The 20,199-nt window shown below is 40.9% G+C and overlaps 1 protein-coding gene across 1 annotated transcript; it reads right to left on the bottom strand.

Annotated features, from left to right (window-relative positions):
• Positions 1–2,114: 2,114 nt before the first annotated feature.
• On the bottom strand, positions 2,115–18,795 carry LOC145346718 (carbonic anhydrase 13-like). Its single transcript, XM_080194349.1, has 7 exons — positions 18,662–18,795; positions 17,847–18,050; positions 15,207–15,325; positions 10,689–10,784; positions 6,915–6,977; positions 5,247–5,402; positions 2,115–2,737 (listed from the first exon to the last, which is right to left on the bottom strand). Exons 1-7 carry the CDS (start codon positions 18,696–18,698, stop codon positions 2,630–2,632), a joined length of 783 nt encoding a protein of 260 aa, XP_080050475.1. The 5' UTR covers positions 18,699–18,795; the 3' UTR covers positions 2,115–2,629.
• Positions 18,796–20,199: the final 1,404 nt, after the last annotated feature.

Below are 20,199 nucleotides of genomic sequence, written 5' to 3'. Positions count from 1 at the left end.
TGGAGAGGCGTTGAACCAATATTTCTCTTCGGTGTTCACGCAAGGGGACATGAATGTAGCTGAGGAGGACACTGGGGTGCAGGGGTGTAAAATAGATAGTATTGCAGTTGATACGGGGGATGTGCTGGATATTTTAGAGGGTTTGAAAATAGATAAGTCCCCTGGTCCGGATGGGATTTACCCTAGGATTCTCTGGGAGGCAAGAGAGGTGATTGCGGAGCCTCTGGCTCTGATCTTCAGGTCGTCGTTGGTCTCTGGTATAGTACCGGAAGATTGGAGGACAGCAAATGTTGTCCCATTGTTTAAGAAGGGGAGCAGAGACTTCCCTGGGAATTATAGACCGGTGAGTCTTACTTCTGTGGTGGGTAAGGTTTTGGAAAGGATTATTAGAGACAGGATTTATAGTTATTTGGAGAGTAATGAATTGATTAGAGACAGTCAGCATGGTTTTGTAGCGGGTAGGTCGTGCCTTACTAACCTTATCGAGTTCTTTGAGAAAGTGACCAAAGAGGTGGATAGGGGTAAGGCAGTTGACGTGGTGTATATGGATTTTAGTAAGGCGTTTGATAAGGTTCACCATGGAAGGCTTCTGCAGAAAATGCAGATGTATGGGATTGGGGGTGATCTAGGTAATTGGCTAGCAGATAGGAGACAGAGGGTGGTGGTTGATGGTAAATATTCGTCATGGAGTTTGGTTACGAGTGGTGTGCCTCAGGGATCTGTTTTGGGGCCACTGCTGTTTGTAATTTTTATTAATGATCTGGATGAGGGTATAGTTGGGTGGATTAGTAAGTTTGCTGATGACACCAAAGTCGGAGGTGTGGTAGATTGTGAGGAAGGGTGTCATAGTTTGCAGGGTGACTTAGAAAGGTTGCAGAGCTGGGCCGCGAGGTGGCGGATGGAGTTTAATGTGGAGAAGTGTGAGGTAATTCATTTCGGTAGGAATAACAGATGTGTTGAGTATAGGGCTAACGGGAGGACTTTGAATAGCGTGGAGGAGCAGAGGGATCTAGGTGTATATGTACATAGATCCCTGAAAGTTAGGAATCAAGTAGATAAGGTTGTTAAGAAGGCATACAGTGTCTTGGCGTTTATTGGTAGGGGGATTGAATTTAGGAGTCGCAGCATCATGATGCAACTGTACACAACTCTGGTGCGGCCGCACTTGGAGTATTGTGTGCAGTTCTGGTCCCTGCATTACAGGAAGGATGTAGAGGCTTTGGAGAGGGTGCAGAGGACGTTTACCAGGATGTTGCCTGGTATGGAGGGGAGATCCTATGAGGAGAGACTGAGAGATGTGAGGTTGTTTTCGCTGGAAAGAAGGCGGCTAAGAGGGGACCTTATTGAAACATATATGATTAGAGGTTTAGACAGGGTGGATAGTGATAGCCTTTTTCCTAGGATGGAGAAAGCTACCACGAGGGGGCATGGCTTTAAATTAAGGGGGGGGTAGTTATAGGACTGATGTCAGGGGTAGGTTCTTTACCCAGAGGGTGGTGAGGGACTGGAATGCCCTGCCAGCTGCAGTTGTAAATGCACCTAGTTTGGGGGCGTTTGAGATCTGTGGATAGGTTTATGGACAAAATGGGATTGGTTTAGATTAGTGGGTTAGTGTTTTTTTTAAAAAAGCTGGTCGGCGCAACATCGTGGGCTGAAGGGCCTGTTCTGTGCTGTAATGTTCTATGTTCAGCAATTTGATGCAACCCACTGTGCAAGAAAGTCATCTTCACTGCATTTGCCACTAATCACAAAGCAGTTAAATCAAAAGACAGTTGGAGACAGTGAAATTAAGTTTTTTTTAAAAAAAAAATCACTTCTGCATCTAAGAGTATGAGTGCCCAATTTTAAAATCCTAGTGGGTGGTGTTTTGAATGAATTCAAAGTCTTACCTTTTGGTTTAAACAGTTTGTGCTTGTTTTAGGAATAAAACATTAATGCAATGAGCATTTTTGGTAATGTAGTAAAAATGGATATTTTGTGTGTCAAGCTTGGTGAACTAAAATTAAATGTATAGAGTAAGTACAAACTGCTTGGGGTCACAAGCAGAGAGTCAAAAATAGCTCACTGGAAGTCCACTCTTGTCTCAATATTAGTAGTTTAAGACAAACAGTACAGTAAGTCAGCAAAATTTTTATTTACTAAATCTTATGGCTTACAACTCTTATTGCATTGGTTAAAAGACAATTCCATGAATGAGTAAATTGTAGAATTATTGCTCTTTAATACTCAATATAATTTTTTAAACTAGAACTGCTTTACAGTTAACATCACTAAAAAACAATTTATTAAACTTGAACAATATAGTCAGTGCTACAGATTAATCCTTCACTAAATTACAGGCTGCCTTCATATCTTCTATTTTCAACAAGATGAAATGATTGCTTCAGATTTTGTTAAATTGCAAGGCTCATGAGGATCCAGGAACACGATAACAATCCAGTGGTTGCTTAAAACCAATCTGGATGCCCCAATTTTTACCAACTTGTGCTTAAAAGATGTTGTCTGCCTGGTTGTCCACTCTGACTGAGTAGTGGTGGGTGGGAGGGGTTGGGAGTCAGGGGAAATTTACTGCTACTCAGGCTAGACAGGGACAGTTCAGGAAGGCAAGCTGATGACTGTACTCCAATCCTTACTCGAAATTTTTTCGAATCTCCCTGCATTTCAAAGGCTGGGGAGGTCGGTAATTGTTTTGCATGGGGTCATTTGGTCCAAACTCCAAACAGCGGAACTTTGCTATCTGGAAAATAAAGCACAAGTAATAATTGCCACTACTTTTCACTAAATTGATAAAAGCAACAATGTGATATCATCCAAATACTTGCAAATTTTGCTGCATGTAATTAAATGCACTGTACTATTTTATGGTACTATCATGTGCAGGTTTTTACACTGATGTGGGAAAACTCCTTGTGCAAATATTTCACTGATCTTACTTTCTGTACAAGTAGTGAGTGAGTCATTGAATAACCACACCTTAATTCCACCCTTATGAATTTCATTAAGCCCTTGGGGTGAAAATATTCAAGTCCTTGTGGAATTTTAGGTTCTGCGTTTGATTTCAACCTGGACAAAGTTGAGATTCCAGACAAGATCTCGTTTTTTCTCCACTGTTCATTTAATCAGGATCTCACTGAGAGGAAGCCTTGCTATCTTGACAATTGTGAGCATGCTCTTGTATATTTTTGTTTCACTTCCTCTGAAGTCATGAAGCAACTGACTGCTTTGTTAATGAATCATGTTAAATCAAACTTTTAAGTTTAGTATTTTAAAATGGTGTGACAATGGAATACATACGAAGATTCATGAGTTTGCACTTCCAGTGATTAATACATATTGGAGTTTTTAAAATATGCATTTACATCATTTCTACATGTGCCATCTCCAATTTGGACATTGGATTAAGGCAGGCATCTTAAATACCAGAGTGTACATTTACTTATCTATAAATTAAAAAACCTTTGTTTGGGAACCAACTTACATCTATGTACCCAGCTCCACCACCAACCCCTTACCTGCAACTTCACCTGAAGACCATGACTGATCAACTCTCCATGTGTACCACAACTCCTGAATGTTTACATCTCTAATGCCATCCAGCTTAAGCTTACAGCTCTCATGTTCGACCCTTGATAACACAGTTCCCTCTGCTGGCTCCACCCAACTTCAAACTCAATGAACCAATGTATAACACCTCAAAACCATTGTGGCTGGGTTTGGTGAAAGGTTTGATAAAGTGGGCATAGATTTTCCATCTTTCAGGGCCTGATTTCTTCTACAGAATAGATACTACATAGGGCCATTCCTTTCATCACTCAGCAAAACTGCGTCGTGCTTCTCAATTTGCCACTAGATAAACAGTAGAATAATTGTTATTGGGATACCATTGTCCCTGGTTTACCATTCACATATGTACTGAAAATATTTATCACTGATATGTCTGAAGATCTGGCAGTGTTCCCACCACTAAGCTCTGGCTGAAGGTTACTCCCTTCAACCTCAAACCAAAAGAAAGGAAACAGAATACACAGCCAATGGCTGTACAAATCCCCAGTGAGATAGATTTAGCCCAAATTCCATTTTAAATCATGTAGAGTTTTTATAAATTCATTTATGCCCATTCATTTCCAAATTTCAACTGGTGTTCATTGGATGAGGAAATATGTCTGGGACTTCTGTAAACAATGGTCTTCAGGAAAGACATTATTTCTGCACACATGGTACAAACCATTATCCAATCAAACTGCTATCATGATCAAGGAGCTCGTGCTTTTTGTCCAGTTTAAATTGACATTTTGTTCACAAGTCTGTTATAGACATTATGCTAGCTCAGTTCACACCAGAATCAAACTCATTTCTAATCAGAACTGAGCGTATTGGCAGATATGTTAAAGGGGCTGATGGCATTTTGGGTTCAGATTACTGTGCCAGTACAAATTAATTCTCCTCTACTAGCATAATTTATTTTACAGAATTGAATTGGCAATTTAGCTTGTTTTGGTATAATCAGATACTACTATAAATAGCATACACAACCTCCAGTGAACCCAACTAAAAGCAAAACAATTGAGCATTTTAACAAAACTGTGCTGCATTTATCAGATTGTGCGAATACTTTGAATACAGCTCCCTCCAACGCAATAAAACATCTCCAGACACTTATTTGCAAGTATTTAGAATTGTTTCAATTATCTACAAAACGTTTAAGTAAATGGAAGCATTCTATTCGGATAACTGCCATTTTTATGAAGTGATCATTGACCTGACCTCTTACTAAATGAATAATTGCTGTTTCAATTATAAATCAGTTTCATGATCACGTTTGGGACTTCACTAGATAGATTCACAAGCTGGGACTGTTCTCCTTTAGCAACAAGGAATTTGAAGGAGACAGTTAAAATGATGAGGGGGGTCTGGGTAGGGTAGACAAGGAGAAACTAGCCCCACTGGTGGAAGCATTGAGAACTACAGAGCACAGATTTAAGAATTAACAGAAACAATGGCCAACTGAGGAAAACCTTTTTTTCTTTTTCGTCTGCCCAAAAACAGTAAGTGATTAAGATCTGGAATGCATTGCCTGTGTTTTGTGTTCAATCATGGCATTCAAAAAGGAATGGGATCATTATCCAAAATCATAGAAATGTGCAGGGCCACATGAAAAAGACAGAACAGTGACAAGGTGAATTGCTCTTGCAAAGGCCCAGCTCAGCATGAAAAGCCAAATGGCCTTCTGCACTGTAATCATTTACCTGATCTGGGCCAATGCTGACAGGCTCCTTAAGCAAAAGCCAGATTACACTCTCACACAGAGGAGGAGTGGTCAAGGATCCTAGGTAGGTCCAATACTGGAGACAGGAAGGCAACAGCGAGCAAGGGGAAAAGTCTTTAAAATCACTTTTAGCACCCTATAAATAGAAAAGAACACTGATTAGACCTTCAGTAATGAACATTTCACAATCAGTTGAAATAAATACCAAGCAAAGTCAGGTATTAGGTGACAAAGTTTATAGGTAACAAACTGACTACATATTTGAAAGTGATGCATGTGCCACATATCTATGGACCACAGCTAGACATTTTGGGAATGAAACTGGTCTTGAGAGCAACAAAATTAGTGAATCAACAACCATTTCACTCTACACAGGCAAGGTGCAAAAGGAACAGTTTGCATGTTCTATGATAGCATCAAAAAACCAATTTCAGCTAACTTGTCTTTGCAAGTTATTTATAATTTCAAGTATTATATATCTGCTATACTTCCCATTAAAATGTTGCTTCCAACATAATTGTCAGTATTTATATCTAGAATACAAACCACTTGTTTCAGCTCATCACAATGTATAACATACTTGTCTCCATGCAGATGCTGTAATGTTAACACTGGCAGGAAGTATACATCAAAATACACGTGACAAGTTTGCATAGTTCCCAGTATCTGTGGATAAAAAATTTATAACTGAACACTGGAATGACTTGGCAGGTCTGGCAGCATTTATGGAGGGGAGTGCAATGAGAGAAGAATTTCGTTGACTGGTGAGCAAAGTAAACAGCCTTTTTACACATTGAGGAAAAGGTGGGTGTAAAATAGCCTGCCAAGTCTTCATTTCCCATGCACAAGAACAACTGTTGTTATTCAGCTGTATTGAAAGACACAGATAGTTGCAGTCGCACACAAGATTTAGGTTGAACAGTTTTGCAAAATATATAGGAGAGGATCCCCCTCCCCCACCGATGCAGCACATTGTTTGCCAACCTGCAGTGGGGATGCACTGTTGTCAGGATAAGATCCCACCAGCATGAATAGCCCAAGAATTCCAGCCATAATGTAAAAATCAGATTACTCCTCTACCATCATGGCACATAACAGTATAGACTTAGCAGCATAGCAACTCATTAAGCCTCCTTTGACAGCATTTCCCAAACACAACTTCAACTATCTAGAAGGGCAGCAGATGCACAGGAATACCACCACCTAGAAGTTTCTTGCCAAGTCACACACCATCCTAACTTGAAACTCTATCACTGTTGCTGGGTTAAAGTTCTGGAACCCCTTTCTGAATAACAGTGGGCATACTTACACCAGATGGACAGCAAAGGTTCAAGGAAGCTCATCACCAACTTAAAGGTCAATTAGAGATAGGCAACAAATGTTAGTAATGCAATTGATGCCAATACTCCAAGAACAAACAAAAAAGCTTGAACCTTTTAGCAGTAACCATTGACAGAAACCATGTTTAGTTATATTAGGAGTAAATATTTGAGATTTGTTTGTCCACTATTTTAAACAAGTGGCTATGGCATACAGAATTTCCCAAAATTAACATGTTATTATGACAAAAAAATGCAATGTAAAGTTGCAATTTAAATACATATCACTGTTTATACCTATATACACATTTTTATAGAATTCATTGTACCTTGGATTTAAGGCAATCCAGAGAACAGACAATCTTCTGCAGAGCTGGATTTGAATCACATACCTGAAAGTCAGAAGATACCAATTGACAGTTCATATTATGAATCCTGTGATTCAGATTTGCATTTTTGGGCATACACAGAAGTTATCCCACTAGAGCAGCAAAAAGCCATAAAATGTTAGGTTCAACTTTTGCATTTTACAGTGAATGTGCGCTCCACTTCCTTTTTCCATTTTAGTTACTCAGTAATCAGAATTCTAGCAACCAAAAACAAATTAAAGCTGGTTATCAGTATGGAGTTCAACTAAAGGTTAATCACATGATGATGATGATGCTCTGAGGAATGCTCATGACTGAATCAGGTGTTCATCAGTTTTAGACAAAGATGAAAAGAACTATCATAGTGCAAATAGTACACTTGATATTTACTTGCAAGTAGTGAACTGTGTAATTCTAAACACATTAGAAATCTATATAATCTTGCACAGTTCTAGGTAATGGTTATCCCTGCAACAATTTTTTTTAGAATCATGGAAATAAGGCTAACTTTGAAACCTAGCTGCCTTAATTCCATTCATAGAATGTGGGTGTCACTGACAGGGTAGGTAGTTAATGCCCTTTAGGAAACTAGTTACAAGATTTCTGCTGTGATACATGCAATCAGGAGGAGTACAAGAGCAGGCAAAAAGTTGAAATGTTAATCAAGCAGTCTTTGTTCTGGATGGAGTCAGTCAAGTTTTTGGAGTGCAATTACCACTGCACATATCTAGACAAGTCCCTTAACTTCTACAAGATGCAAGTCAGGAGAGTGAAATGACCAGATCCCCACAGAAAGCCTCAGACTTTGTCCTATAGCCACAGCAAGTGTGGTCGGTTCAGTTCTTTCTGGTTATTGATGCATGCTTTGGTAGAGAGGTCACAATGTCACATGGAGGTATTAAGTCTACTTTAAGTGGTCACTGCCCAGCACGTATTACCTGCCACCTAATCAAGTCTGGCTTGACTATTGTCAAGGTATGGCCACATTTCATTGTCTGAATTATTGCGAATTAGGTGAATAGCCTCATGTCTGATTTCATAATGGAGGAAATCAGAATGAGGCAGCTACTTGCACAACCTAGGATGTGGTCTTAAATTCTTGTAGTGCTTTGGGGCTGAAATGATGATTGTTAGAGATCAACTGTCTTGTTTTTAGAAACTCCATGGTCACCTGTGACAGCCAAAGTGGTTTCTAATGTTACACTGATCTAATTTCTGATGTCCACATTAATAATAAATTCCCAAGAATGTGATGCAGGGCAAGCTGGGAGCCTTTCGATCAATACAATGAAAATATAATACAAATTGTGACAAATATCATCTAATCACTGAACTGAAGGCATATGTTAAATGCTGGTCATTGTTGTCTAATACATAAAATATTTAAATATTGTTATACTGACTATTGAATTGAATCTAGTAGTTGTTAGATTTCATATTCAAAGTTGTAAATAGTTTAGTGTGGATTTCACCTGATAAATTTTCAAACAGGATTTATTGCTACGTTCTCATTTAGGTGAAATGTTTAAATTTTTGTCCACAATACAGGGTAAATCTGGTTGGACTGTTAAAGAAAGTTTGGATTAGTGTGTTGATTGCAATTGTTAAACTGGTAAATGAACTAAAAAGATGGAGTAAAATGAAGGCAAGATCCTGAAATTCATTGTGGATCTGACAAATTCCAAGCAGCAAAATATCAAATTCAAGACCCAATTTGAACCTGTCCAGGTGTCATTCTCAGTTAGCTTCAACATTGTCACTGGGCAAAACGTAATGGGCTCAGGAATTGGTGTACATAATGCAGGCCAACATCAGACTTCAGGTAAATCCTCACACCAAGACTCTCCTGGCCTAGTCCAATGGTTCATGTTCAAGTTCTCATAGCACACAAGACCAGGATTTCTCCAGTGGTGGCAGTGGTTAGCATTGCCACCTCAACACCAGGGACCTGGGTTTGATTCTTGGCTGGAGTCACTGTCTGTGGGGAGTTTGCACATTCTCCATGTCTGTGTGGGTTTCCTCCGGGTGCTCTGGTTTCCTCCCATAGTCCAAAGATGTGCAGGGTAGATGGATTAGCCATGTTAAATTGTCTGTTAGTGTCAGGAGGACTAGCTAGGGTAAACACATAGGGTTATGGGGATAGGGCCTGGGTGGGTTTGGAGTCAGTGCAGTCTTGATGCAAGTTTGGATTAGCCTCCTTCAGCACAGCAAGGATTCTATGACATCCTAGCTAAATTCTTCCCATCTATTGCTAAACTTTTAGGTTTCAGCTGGAATTGCATGTTTAATTCAAGGGCCCTCACTTTAGGAAGAATGACAAGGTCTCAGGCAGCATGTAGCAGCAATTTACTAGCGTGGTATTCAATTATGCAGAGCAACTGGAGAATTTAGTATAGTCTTAGTTACAGACAGTTACCAAGAGATTCAAAAAGCAAGGAAGGTTTTAAGAAGAAGCCATTTGCAGTGGAAGAAGGATCAGTAAACAGAAGGTAGAACCAAGTGACTGGCAAGATCAGAGGAAACATTTTGAAAAAATTAGCAGAAACTGCACGAAGTAGTAAAAGCAGAGTTAATAGTAAAAGGAGAATTGAATTTAATAAAAAATCTGAAGTGTTACAGGTAAAGACCAGGGTAGTGGGTGGGGATAATTAGACACCTCTACTAAAGAACTAAGTTTAAGTTTTGTTTATTTTAGTATCACAAGTAGACTTACCATAACACTGCAATGCAGTTAGTGAAAATCCCCCAGTTGCCACAAACTAGTGCCTGTTTGGGCACACTGAGGGAGAATTTAGCATGGCCAATGCAAACTAATTACTACATTGTCTTTCAGTTGGAGGAAACCCATGCAGACATGGGAACAACATGTAGTCTCTGCACAGACAGTGACCCAAGCCAGGAATTGAACCTGGGTCCCTGGCACTGTGAAGCAGCAGTGCTAACCATTGTGCCACTGATTTTTTTATAGTTATATGAAATAACACCACAAGTGACTGAATAATCTCATTACTGACATCTGTGTACAGTTGCTCTAAGGTTCAGTAATTGCACAATTCAGCTAAGAGAGAAGGTGCAAAATAATTTTTAGCAATTATCCAGTTTGTGTATCTTAGTGTTCTGTTATAAAGCAACAATATAACTAATGTTGTTGAATGTGTAAATACAAAAGGTGGGCATATTACTATTGTCTTTGCACCCTCAAGTGCATTTAAAATAAATGCCCATGCAATTTCAGAAATGTCTGATGGTTGGAAGGCAATAAGTATTAAAAAAAGTTGAATTTTCCCAGTTATTGGTGTGATGTGTGCTACAGAAGTCTGCCAGTAAATGCTTTTGTAGAGACTAAGTATTTGAGAGCATAACATATTTTGCTCAATGTCTTTGCAAAATACTGCCTATTTTTTGTATCCCTAGTTAGTCTGTTTGTATATACTAATACATGCAAAGATGTTGTGGAGTTCAGGGACTTGGCATCTCTATCATTGGAGAGCTAGGGTGAAACTGAAATAATAGGGGTAAATGTGGGTGAATGCTTTAAAACAGTATTGGCTGGTCATTAAAAAGGCACCCTTAATATTCAATTAAGCCTATGCAACTTTATCAGCAGAGCACATTAACCACTGTCACAAATCTAATTCTACTCATGTTTGTATGCAATAGCATGTGAATGATTTTTTTTTTACAGCAAAGAGAGAATTATATGTTATAAAAGCCAGATCAAATAAACCTTCATACCTTGAGCAAGACACCAATGACAGCCAAACCATCAGGTGCTTTAAGAGCCTCAGCAAAGTCACTATACTTTTCTGCATTCCAATGCACCAGGTGAAGCTAGAAACAACATCACAGGCTTAGTCAAAACAATTGTTTTAATCTTAGAGCATACCAAAATAATTAACAGAATTCTGGGTCATGTCACAGATCTCAATAAGAACATATGCTTGATCGAATCAAAGTCACTAGTTTCTACCACAGCATGGCTGTTAGCAGGCAATGACTAAACTAATTTCAGATTTGGCAGACCAATGTTGAAAATAACCACCTTGTTGTACAGAAATCATAAAAGGTGCATGCTCCACTATTTTGATCTTTAATTTGAGAATAAGACAAATACAGAAACCAAAGATGGGTCTACAGCAAGATGGTTGAACATGGACAATAAAAAGTCTACCAAATTTCTGCCTTCATGTCTTGGTCTGCTGATACCTTCTTTATTATTGTCTGTCATATTCTAACATTTGCAGTATTTTTGCTTTTAGCAAGTTTTAGAAAGACCTTAGATTTCTGCAGTAAGAAACATGTCAAAGAGATATGAACCAATCTATTTCTTCAAATTAAGACTTTGGGAGTTGCGTATTGAATGCGTCCACACTGAAGGTGCATTTAACTCAATGAATAATTTGGGAAACTTGAGAAGTGAAATACCAATTGAAGTTCAGATCTCAATGTTTGCTGCAAACTCAGTTACTCAATTCAATGTGAATACTCAGACTAGTATCATATGATAAACAATTTTAGAACAGTTCTATAGCCACCAACAAATTGATATTATTTCACGTACAGCTTCTCCAAGATCCAGAGAAGTGTAAACATTTCAGGTCTGTGATCTTTCAGCTCAAGTCTGAAACATTAACTATGATAGTGATCACAATTCAGTTATGTTTACTTTAGCAATGGAAAGGGATAGGTGTTTACTGCAGGGCAAGAGTTATAGCTGGGGGAAAAGAAATTATGATGTAATTAGATGAGATTTAGGATGTATAGGATTGGAAGAAAACTGCAGGGGATGGGCACAATTGAAATGTGGAGCTTGTTCAAGCAACAGCTACTGCGTGTCCTTGATAAGTATGTACCTGTCAGGCAGGCAGGAAGTGGTCAAGCAAGGGAACCGTGGTTTACTAAAGTTGAATCTCTTGTGAAGAGGAAGAAGGAGACTTATGTAAAGATGAGACATGAAGGCTCAGTTAGGGCATTTGAGAGTTACAAGTTAGTCAGGAAGGACCTAAAGAGAGCTAAGAAGAGACAGGAGGGGACATGAGAAGTCTTTGGCAGGTAGGATCAAGGAAACCCTAAAGCTTTCTATAGGTATGTCAGAAATAAAAGAATGACTAGAGTAAAATTAGGGCCAGTCAAGGACAGTTGTGCATCGAGTCTGAAGAGATAGGAGAGGCGCTAAGTAAATGTTTTTTGTAGTATTCACATAGGAAAAAGACAATGTTGTCAAGGAGAATACAGAGATACAGGCTGTTAGACTAGACAGGATTGAGGTTCATAAGGAGGTGGTGTTAGCAATTCTGGAAAGTGAGAAAACAAGATCAGTCCCCTGGGCTGGATGGGATTTATTCTAGGGAGGAAATTGCAGAGCCTTTGGCTTTGACCTTTAGATTGTCATTGTCTACAGGAGTAGTGCCAGAAGACTGGAGGATAGCAAATGTTGTCCCCTTGTTCAAGGAGGGGAGTAGAAACAAGCCTGGTAATTATAGACCAGTGAGCCTTACTTCTGTTGTGGGCAAAGTTTTGGAAAGGATTATAAGAGACAGGATTTATAATCACCTAGAAAGGAATAATTTGATTAGGGATAGTCAACATGGTTTTGTTAAGGGTAGATCATGCCTCACAACACTTGAGTTCTTTGAGAAGGTGACCAAAGAGGTGGACGAGGGTAAAGTAGTTGATGTGGTGTATATGGATTTCAGTAAAGTGTTTGATAAGGTTCCCCACAGTAAGCTATTGCAGAAGATATGGAGGAATGGGATTGAGGGTGATTTAGCGGTTTGGATCAGAAATTGGCTACCTGCAAGAAGGCAAGAGTGATGATTGATGGGAAATGTTCATCCTGGAGTTCAGTATAGGATGGATGTCAGAGTTCTTTACTCAGGAGGATAGTAAGGGCGTGGAATGCCCTGCCTACAGCAGTTGTGGACTCACCAACTTTAAAAGCATTCAAATGGTCAGTGGATAGGCATATGGATAATATTGGAATAGTTTAGGTTAGAGGATCATTAGATTGGTTCCACTGGTTGGCACAACATTGAGGCTGAAGGGCCTGTACTGCGCTGTAATGTTCTATGTTCACTGTCAAGCAGCCATATTTTGTCCATTTTCTCTACCCAAGTACACAACTCACCTGTGCCCAGTCCCCCATCAGTACAGGTAGAACATCTCAGCCATCAAGAGATACCATGGAGGGGAGGGGGGGATTTTTCCCAGCCATGCACACTTCTAGACCAGAGGTCAACGGACCTTTGTATGGTCTGTTAATTTTTCTGTCCCGTGCACCAAAATTACAAAAACAGGCAGGATGGGAAAATTCCACCCCTTTGTACCACTGCTGACATCACACTGCAACAGATGGTACCAAGAATGAAAATAAAGTTTTGTAATCATAACTGTTTCATTATGGTTCTGCTTTATTGCTGAACCAGATATTTCTTTCTACCAATTTCTCAGCAATTTGGCTGCTGACCGGAGGAGTGACCTTTTTCATGACATTTATGTAAAATCATGAATTGGCACATAATGAGGGTTGAAAGGGATTGTTCTGGACTGCTTTGTTTGAAGTGTGTGGCTTTCACAGGTGATTGTGCGAACTCCACATTCTCCCAGTACTTGTGTGGGTGTCCTCAAGTACTTTGGTTTCCTCCTACCCACAGTCCAAAGACACACCGGTTAGGTAAACTGGCCGTGCTAAATTCCCCCCTAATAGCCAAAGATAGGGGGATTAATGGGATAAATACATGAGGTTACAGTGAAATTGCCTGGGTAAGATACTATGTTAGAGAGTCAGTGCAGACTTGATGGGCTAAACGGCCTCCTTCCATAATTGGTCCTCAGATTCAGCTGGAGAGCATGTATGCTCTTGTTCTGACTGGTGTCATTATGGGCAAGGATAATACAATTGCCTACCCTGACAAACAAGATATCAAGAGAAAACATTCACATTTAAAAATTGCCTGAAGAGTCATATGAACTCAAAATGTCAATTCAGTTCCTTCCAGCCAGATCTGACTTTTTCCAGCTTTTTTTTATTATAGCAGATTGCAAATAGAACATAGAACATAACAGCGCAGAACAGGCCCTTCGGCCCACGATGTTGCGCCGACCAGTTAAAAAACAAAAACAACAACAATGACCCACTAACCTAAACCAATCCCTTTTCGTCCATAAACCTGTCCACAGACCTCTTAAACGCCCCCAAACTAGGCGCATTTACAACTGCAGCAGGCAGGGCATTCCAATCCCTCACCACCCTCTGGGTAAAGAACCTACCCCTGACATCTGTCCTATAACTACCCCCCCTTAGTTTAAAGCCATGCCCCCTCGTGCTAGATTTTTCCATCAGAGGAAAAAGGCTATCACTATCAAATGTCTGCCACCACTGGATATAACACCAAGTTATGAGACACTGTGTTCCAGTATGTTCAAGAATCTTCACACAATGTAAGCAGAAGCAAAAGTCAATATGTTGGAGCCAGCTACACAAGCTGCTGCCAATTTCCGAGCATTCTAACTTTTGCAAACTGATGTGCTCCTACATATTAGGATTAGCAAGCTGAATTTTTTTCTCCCTCCAGGATGCTGCCTGTCCAGATTCCATTATTTTGTTTTATTGTTAAACAACCCAAAAGCTCAATCCCTCAGTTTACACTTTAAAATCTTAAATGCATCGCAATAGTACAAAGATTGAAATGGATGCTAAATCTAGGCTGGATTTAGCATTCCAATGCAATAAAAATGGATATATCCTAATATAGATAATGGTAAAACTCAGCCAATATTGGCTCAGTATTTGCTCCAGCATTTAGGAAAATGTTTCCTAATAAGAATATTCCTTGGCTGTGATTAGATATTTATGGGCCTAGGCACCAAGAACAATAGCCCTGGCACCATGAATGTAGCTACATGTGGACTGAAGTGGTTCAGGAAGGCAGCTTGCCACAACCTTTGAGAGAAATTAGAGATAAGCAATAAACTTAAGCCAGTGATACCTGCATCCCATGATGTGACCTTTTCACCATTGCCTTCTGCTAAAACATATGCATAGAACATAGAACACTACAGCACAAACAGGCCCTTCAGCCCACTAGTTGCACTGATCACTTGTATACCTACTAATCCATGGACCTATCTATATGCACTTGGGATGGGATTCTCAAAATAAAATTTGACTACTATGAAACAAAATTTTGATTTTTGAACACTAAAACGTGCCTCACCCAGATATATTGTCTTGTCCAAACCTTGTTTGCTTACCTCTGCAGCACAAGGTTTTCCATCAATTATATGTTCACTGCCATGAGTATCACAGGCTCCCCAATGGAAGTGGAACTGACGTAGCCTGTATTTTCCACAAAGGGGGCCACCTGTCAGCACTATCACACAAATGAAGCAGCATCAGTGTTAACATTGCAATGCAATATACCTCTAATTTGCTTTAAATTATGGATGAATTTGCTCAGTAACAGTCATAAGAAGATTGATAAACAATTCACACTGATGAAATTATACAGCTGATCGTAGATTGTCATATTATCAATCCCTGCAAATGTTTTGATTGTGGAAATATTGAACAGCTGCGCACCTTTTCTTCAACTAATAAATTCAAAGCCACTTCTAGTCCAACCTCATTATATTGGGAGCAAAAAAAAAGGTAAGCAGGAAAAGCTCACATGTTCCACCAATTTGTATAGTAGGAGAAATCAATACTTTGTCATTATCCACCAAGACACTTCAAAGAGCAAAAGGCAAACTAAGGCATGCAAAAACCAACACTGAAAAAGTGCAACAGTAGCTGTAAATGGAGATCGCCAACTAGAATTAGAGAAATCTAATGGCTTCCTTTATGTAGCTGCCATTCTTCTCGCTAGTCCCCTCTTCCCTTGCTCCACGTTCTCTACCTCTTCCCCAATGGTGGGAAAACACAGATGGTTGAGCCGAGACAGAAATCAGGGGACTATTGATTAGTCAGTGCAGCAGGAGAATGGTACTGGAGAGAATCCAATCCAAGGAAATTAGAGGGTTGGGCTTGTCCACAGCAACTTGCAGTGTCCTACATTAGTGGGACATGGGCATCCCTGGTTGGCCAGCATTTGTGATCCATCTCAAGATGCCCCTGAATTGAGTGGCTTGCTAGGCCATTTCATTGGACACTTGAGTGGTTGACATTAGATTTCTCTAATTCTAGTTGGAGATCTCCATTTACAGCTACTGTCTACTGTTTCACTTTTTCAGTGTTGGTTTTTGCATGCCTTAGTTTGCCTTTTGCTCTTTGAGGTGTCTTGGTGGATAATGACAAAGTATCGATTTCTCCTACTATACAAATTGGTGGAATGGGTGAGCATTACTGTGGCTCTGGAGGCACACATAGGCCACACCAAGCAAGGACAGCAGGTTTCCTTCCTCTAAAGGACATTGGTGAACCAGATGAGTTTTTCCTGACGATTGACAATTGTTTCATGATCAGTAGATTCTGAATTGCAGAATTTAAAAAAATTTCAAATTCCACCATCTGCTGTGGTGGAATTTGAACCCAAGTGCCTCAGAACCTTAGTGGAGTTTCTGGATTAATAGTCTAGTGATAATGCCACTTGATCATCACCTCCCCTGTTGAGTGTTGAACTCCCACTCACCTGATGAAGGAGCAGCAAGCACTCCGAAAGCTAGTGGCATGTGCTACAAATAAACCTGTTGGACTTTAACCTGATGTTGAGATACTTCTTAGTGAGAAACAATCCAAATCTGCAGAAGGCATACTGTGTTTGAGTGTGAGCGAAGGGCAGGTGGGGGGAAATATCTGTAACTTCACATATACAAAAGCTAAGACATTTAGGATTTAAAAGGTAAAAAGCAGAACAGAAGATCAAGTTGATCTTGTTCTTACACTGCTTTTTCAATGATCCAAAAATTTACAATAAAATTTTAGTTTCGAGTCCAAAACCGACCCAAATTTTCTGCTGTGTTATGTATTACTCCAGATTCCATTCCCCCCCCCCCAAAAAAAAACCCACCGGACACTAGACCAATGAAAGCCCAGAATTGGAAAGAAAAAGGTTATTTGTTCCTTACAGGATGTACAATTTTTCCTAAGAAATTTAAAGGGGGGAGGGGTGGTGTAAAGGGAGGTTTTATAACGTTAAGTTGAAAGCACAAAAATTGGGTATAAATTACCTTAAAATGTATCAACATTTCTTTGAGTACAATGATTGTCACTTTAAAATGTTACAATTTAGTCAAGCAGCCAATTTTGAAAAAAGGCCCCTTTCAATTGGTCGCAATTACATATGGGTCAAATCAGATTACACAACCCTGTCACTCAATCCAGCCCTTAAAACTAATCTGCCCCTTTCACTCCTGCAGCTCCTTTGGCTACGCGAATGACAGCCTTCCCTCACCCATAGCCCAGCACTGGCTGGCTCTTTGCATTTCGACCTGGTGAGTCGGGGTCGGGCGGGGGGGTGGAAGGACTCTTGTCCAAATCTGTATTAATAAAACGCAACAGCTACACTGATTAAAAACTTTACCGCTCCCGCCCAAACCAGCATTTTATCAGGAATAAAATAAGGATAAAAAAGGTCCTTATCATTTTCAACAAATGAATTAAGGATTGCCCTTTGCTCGGAAGGTGGAACTTTTGAGTGCAGTATTTTCCCAGTCACTTCATTGCCGTGTTAATGCAAGCCTACTTGTGATACTAATAAAAAAAATTTTCAACATACACCAGTGCAATTCTTGTTGCGAAATAGCAAAGTGTGTGTGTGTGTGCGCGCATGTTATTACTGCCCTAACTCGCTTACTGCAAAAGCGCAGCAGCTCAGAATCTGCCTGCTGTTATTCACTGGGGTACGGCGGCGGGGGGCGCGGGGTAGAGAATGAACACAACATCACTTTACTAACCTGATCGGTCCGAGCAATCGTCGAAATCTACCTGCAGGGAGGTGCCGGTGTTGCAGATACATTTGGAGCTGGCCGGGTCATAGCTCAGATCAAGTGGCTTCAGGTTGCTGTCGAACTTGGCTTCCTGGCTCTTGATCTCGATCGGTGACTGGCGGGTCCCCTCCTTGGCGAGGGGGTACCCCAATTCGTGCCAGTGGTCTGGACCTGCAGCAGGAAGGAGAGACAGTGAAGAAACGGTCACTTAAAACCTCTGCTTAAAGTCACTGACTCTCTCTCTCTCTGTCTGCACCTCATCAGGGAAGCTGGAGCTCAGGGGAGGCGGGCAGAGAGGCAGTTCACAGCTTTCTGCAGACAAGAAAGCTGATACTCTGCTGGCAAACCCAACGCCAAGGATTGTTAAGAACACCAAGCAGCAGCCTGCATGAATCTACTGAAGTTTTTTTTAAGAACTGCAGCAGGAGGGAAAGGCTGCCTTGTAGAGAGAATGCATTCATCTGGCAACGATCTGCAGAAATTGCCCCTTTTTTTAAAAAAAATAAATCCTTTCCCGCTGAACAGTGTGAATTTCTAAAGCTGCTTAAAACAACCCAAGCAAAGAGAAACAGAAAGAGAGGGAGCGTGTATAACTTTCAAGAGGAAAAACATCCAGCCCGCAAAGGAATCGCATTTCCACTTAGACTGCAACGTGAGACTTTGCTGCTGGAGAGAGAGTGTCAGAGCCCCGGGGGCAAAGGGAGGAGGGGGCTGCAAGTCCAGCAATGTCCAGACCTGGGGAGGGGGCTTCTCCCAGCCCAGCCCCCCCCCGAAAGCCTCACCGTTTTTGGGTCCGTATCCCCATGAACATCCCGACATCGCCGCAAGCTTCCCTAATCCCCGGCTCAGGCTCACACAACACAACCCCTAGGCTGTCCCGCCCCAGTGACAGAAGCCGATATCTTGTCGGGAGGATTGGCTCCGGACCAGCTTTTATAGGTTGCTCGGTTCCACATCATTGGATCAGCCGTCTTTGCTGCTCCTCTATGTCACCAATAGTAAAGCCAAAAAAAAATGAGAGTGATGTGGTACAGGAGGGGCCGGGGAGGAGGGAGAGCGGGAGGGAATGATGCTGAGAGCTGTGCATTTTTTATTTTTATATAATCTTTATTCCCTTGGCTGGCTGGCAGAGGGTTTGTGGCAAAAGCGGTGGGTCTCAGCCTGGGTATATCTGAGGGGGGGGTCAATACCTAGATATATCTGAGGGGGGGTCATACTTGGGTATATCTGGGGGGAGGGGGTCTATGTCTGGGTATATCTGAGGGGGGGGGGTCTACGTGTGGGTATATCGGAGGGGGTCCATACCTGGGTATATCTGAGGGGGTCTATGCTTGGGTATATTTGAAGGAGGGAGGTCCATGTCTGGGTATATCTGAGAGGGGGGTCAATGCCTGGGTATATCTGTGGGGGTCCATGTCTGGGTATATCTGGGGGGGGGGGGAGTTGGGAGGTGGAGATCCATGCCTGGGGGTTGGGAGTGGTGTTGAAGTGTATTCACATTGAGTTGACAGCTCCGTGTATCTTCCCATTGCCCAGCAGCAACACCGCGATTATCTGACTGCAGCAACTTATCTCAGACACGGACCATGGCAACAGTACATTTTCCTATATTCGTGGGGACTAGATATCTTAACTGTTTACATGTGCAGCCCGAAATGCATTTTCGACTTCACCTTACACTCATTTCAGAAAAGTTTCTTTGGAGATGTTCTAGCATTCCCTGTTTATTGTTATTAATATTGCAGCACAGAGAGCTTTGGGCGATTTTGTTTATGGTCAGATAATTTGTGGCTATGAATCCTTAATAGTTGATGATACAATCTTATCCTCAACCACACACATTTGATTTCAACTGTGTGTACCTGCAAAATGTTGTGAATGGTGTATGCAGGATATCATTCTGTATTGGAGAGTGCAACTTCAGATGCACTGGGCATCACAGTGTTCACAATGCAAGCCTCAGTCTGGACTGAGCTGCTGAACCAATGGATCCTAAAGAGCATTGCGACCTCACCATTTTCATTTCACTTTACTACGAGTTCAACAATCCGCATTCTGCGGTTTTTGAGTGTTTGATAAGTGTTACTGGGCGAATTCTGTGATATTGAATAGAGGTGAGTGTAGATTGTCCTTTCGAGATGGGGTTTCCTAAGCTCACCAAATCATTTACTGATCCTCCTTTATTATGTGGAAAAAAATAATTGAAATACATTGCCGTCCGGTATGATATCTCAATTGAACGCCATTACTTTGCTGCCATCTAGGGGGAAGTGTCAAAGGGATGATGAAGATTTGAGGCTCACTCAGTATTAACTGCCTC

The sequence above is a fragment of the Carcharhinus amblyrhynchos genome, chromosome 8, assembly GCF_965287045.1.
Source record: "Carcharhinus amblyrhynchos chromosome 8, sCarAmb.v2.hapA, whole genome shotgun sequence".
NCBI classification, from domain to species: Eukaryota; Metazoa; Chordata; class Chondrichthyes; order Carcharhiniformes; family Carcharhinidae; genus Carcharhinus; species Carcharhinus amblyrhynchos.
This window is presented reverse-complemented; position numbering and strand designations above follow the sequence as displayed.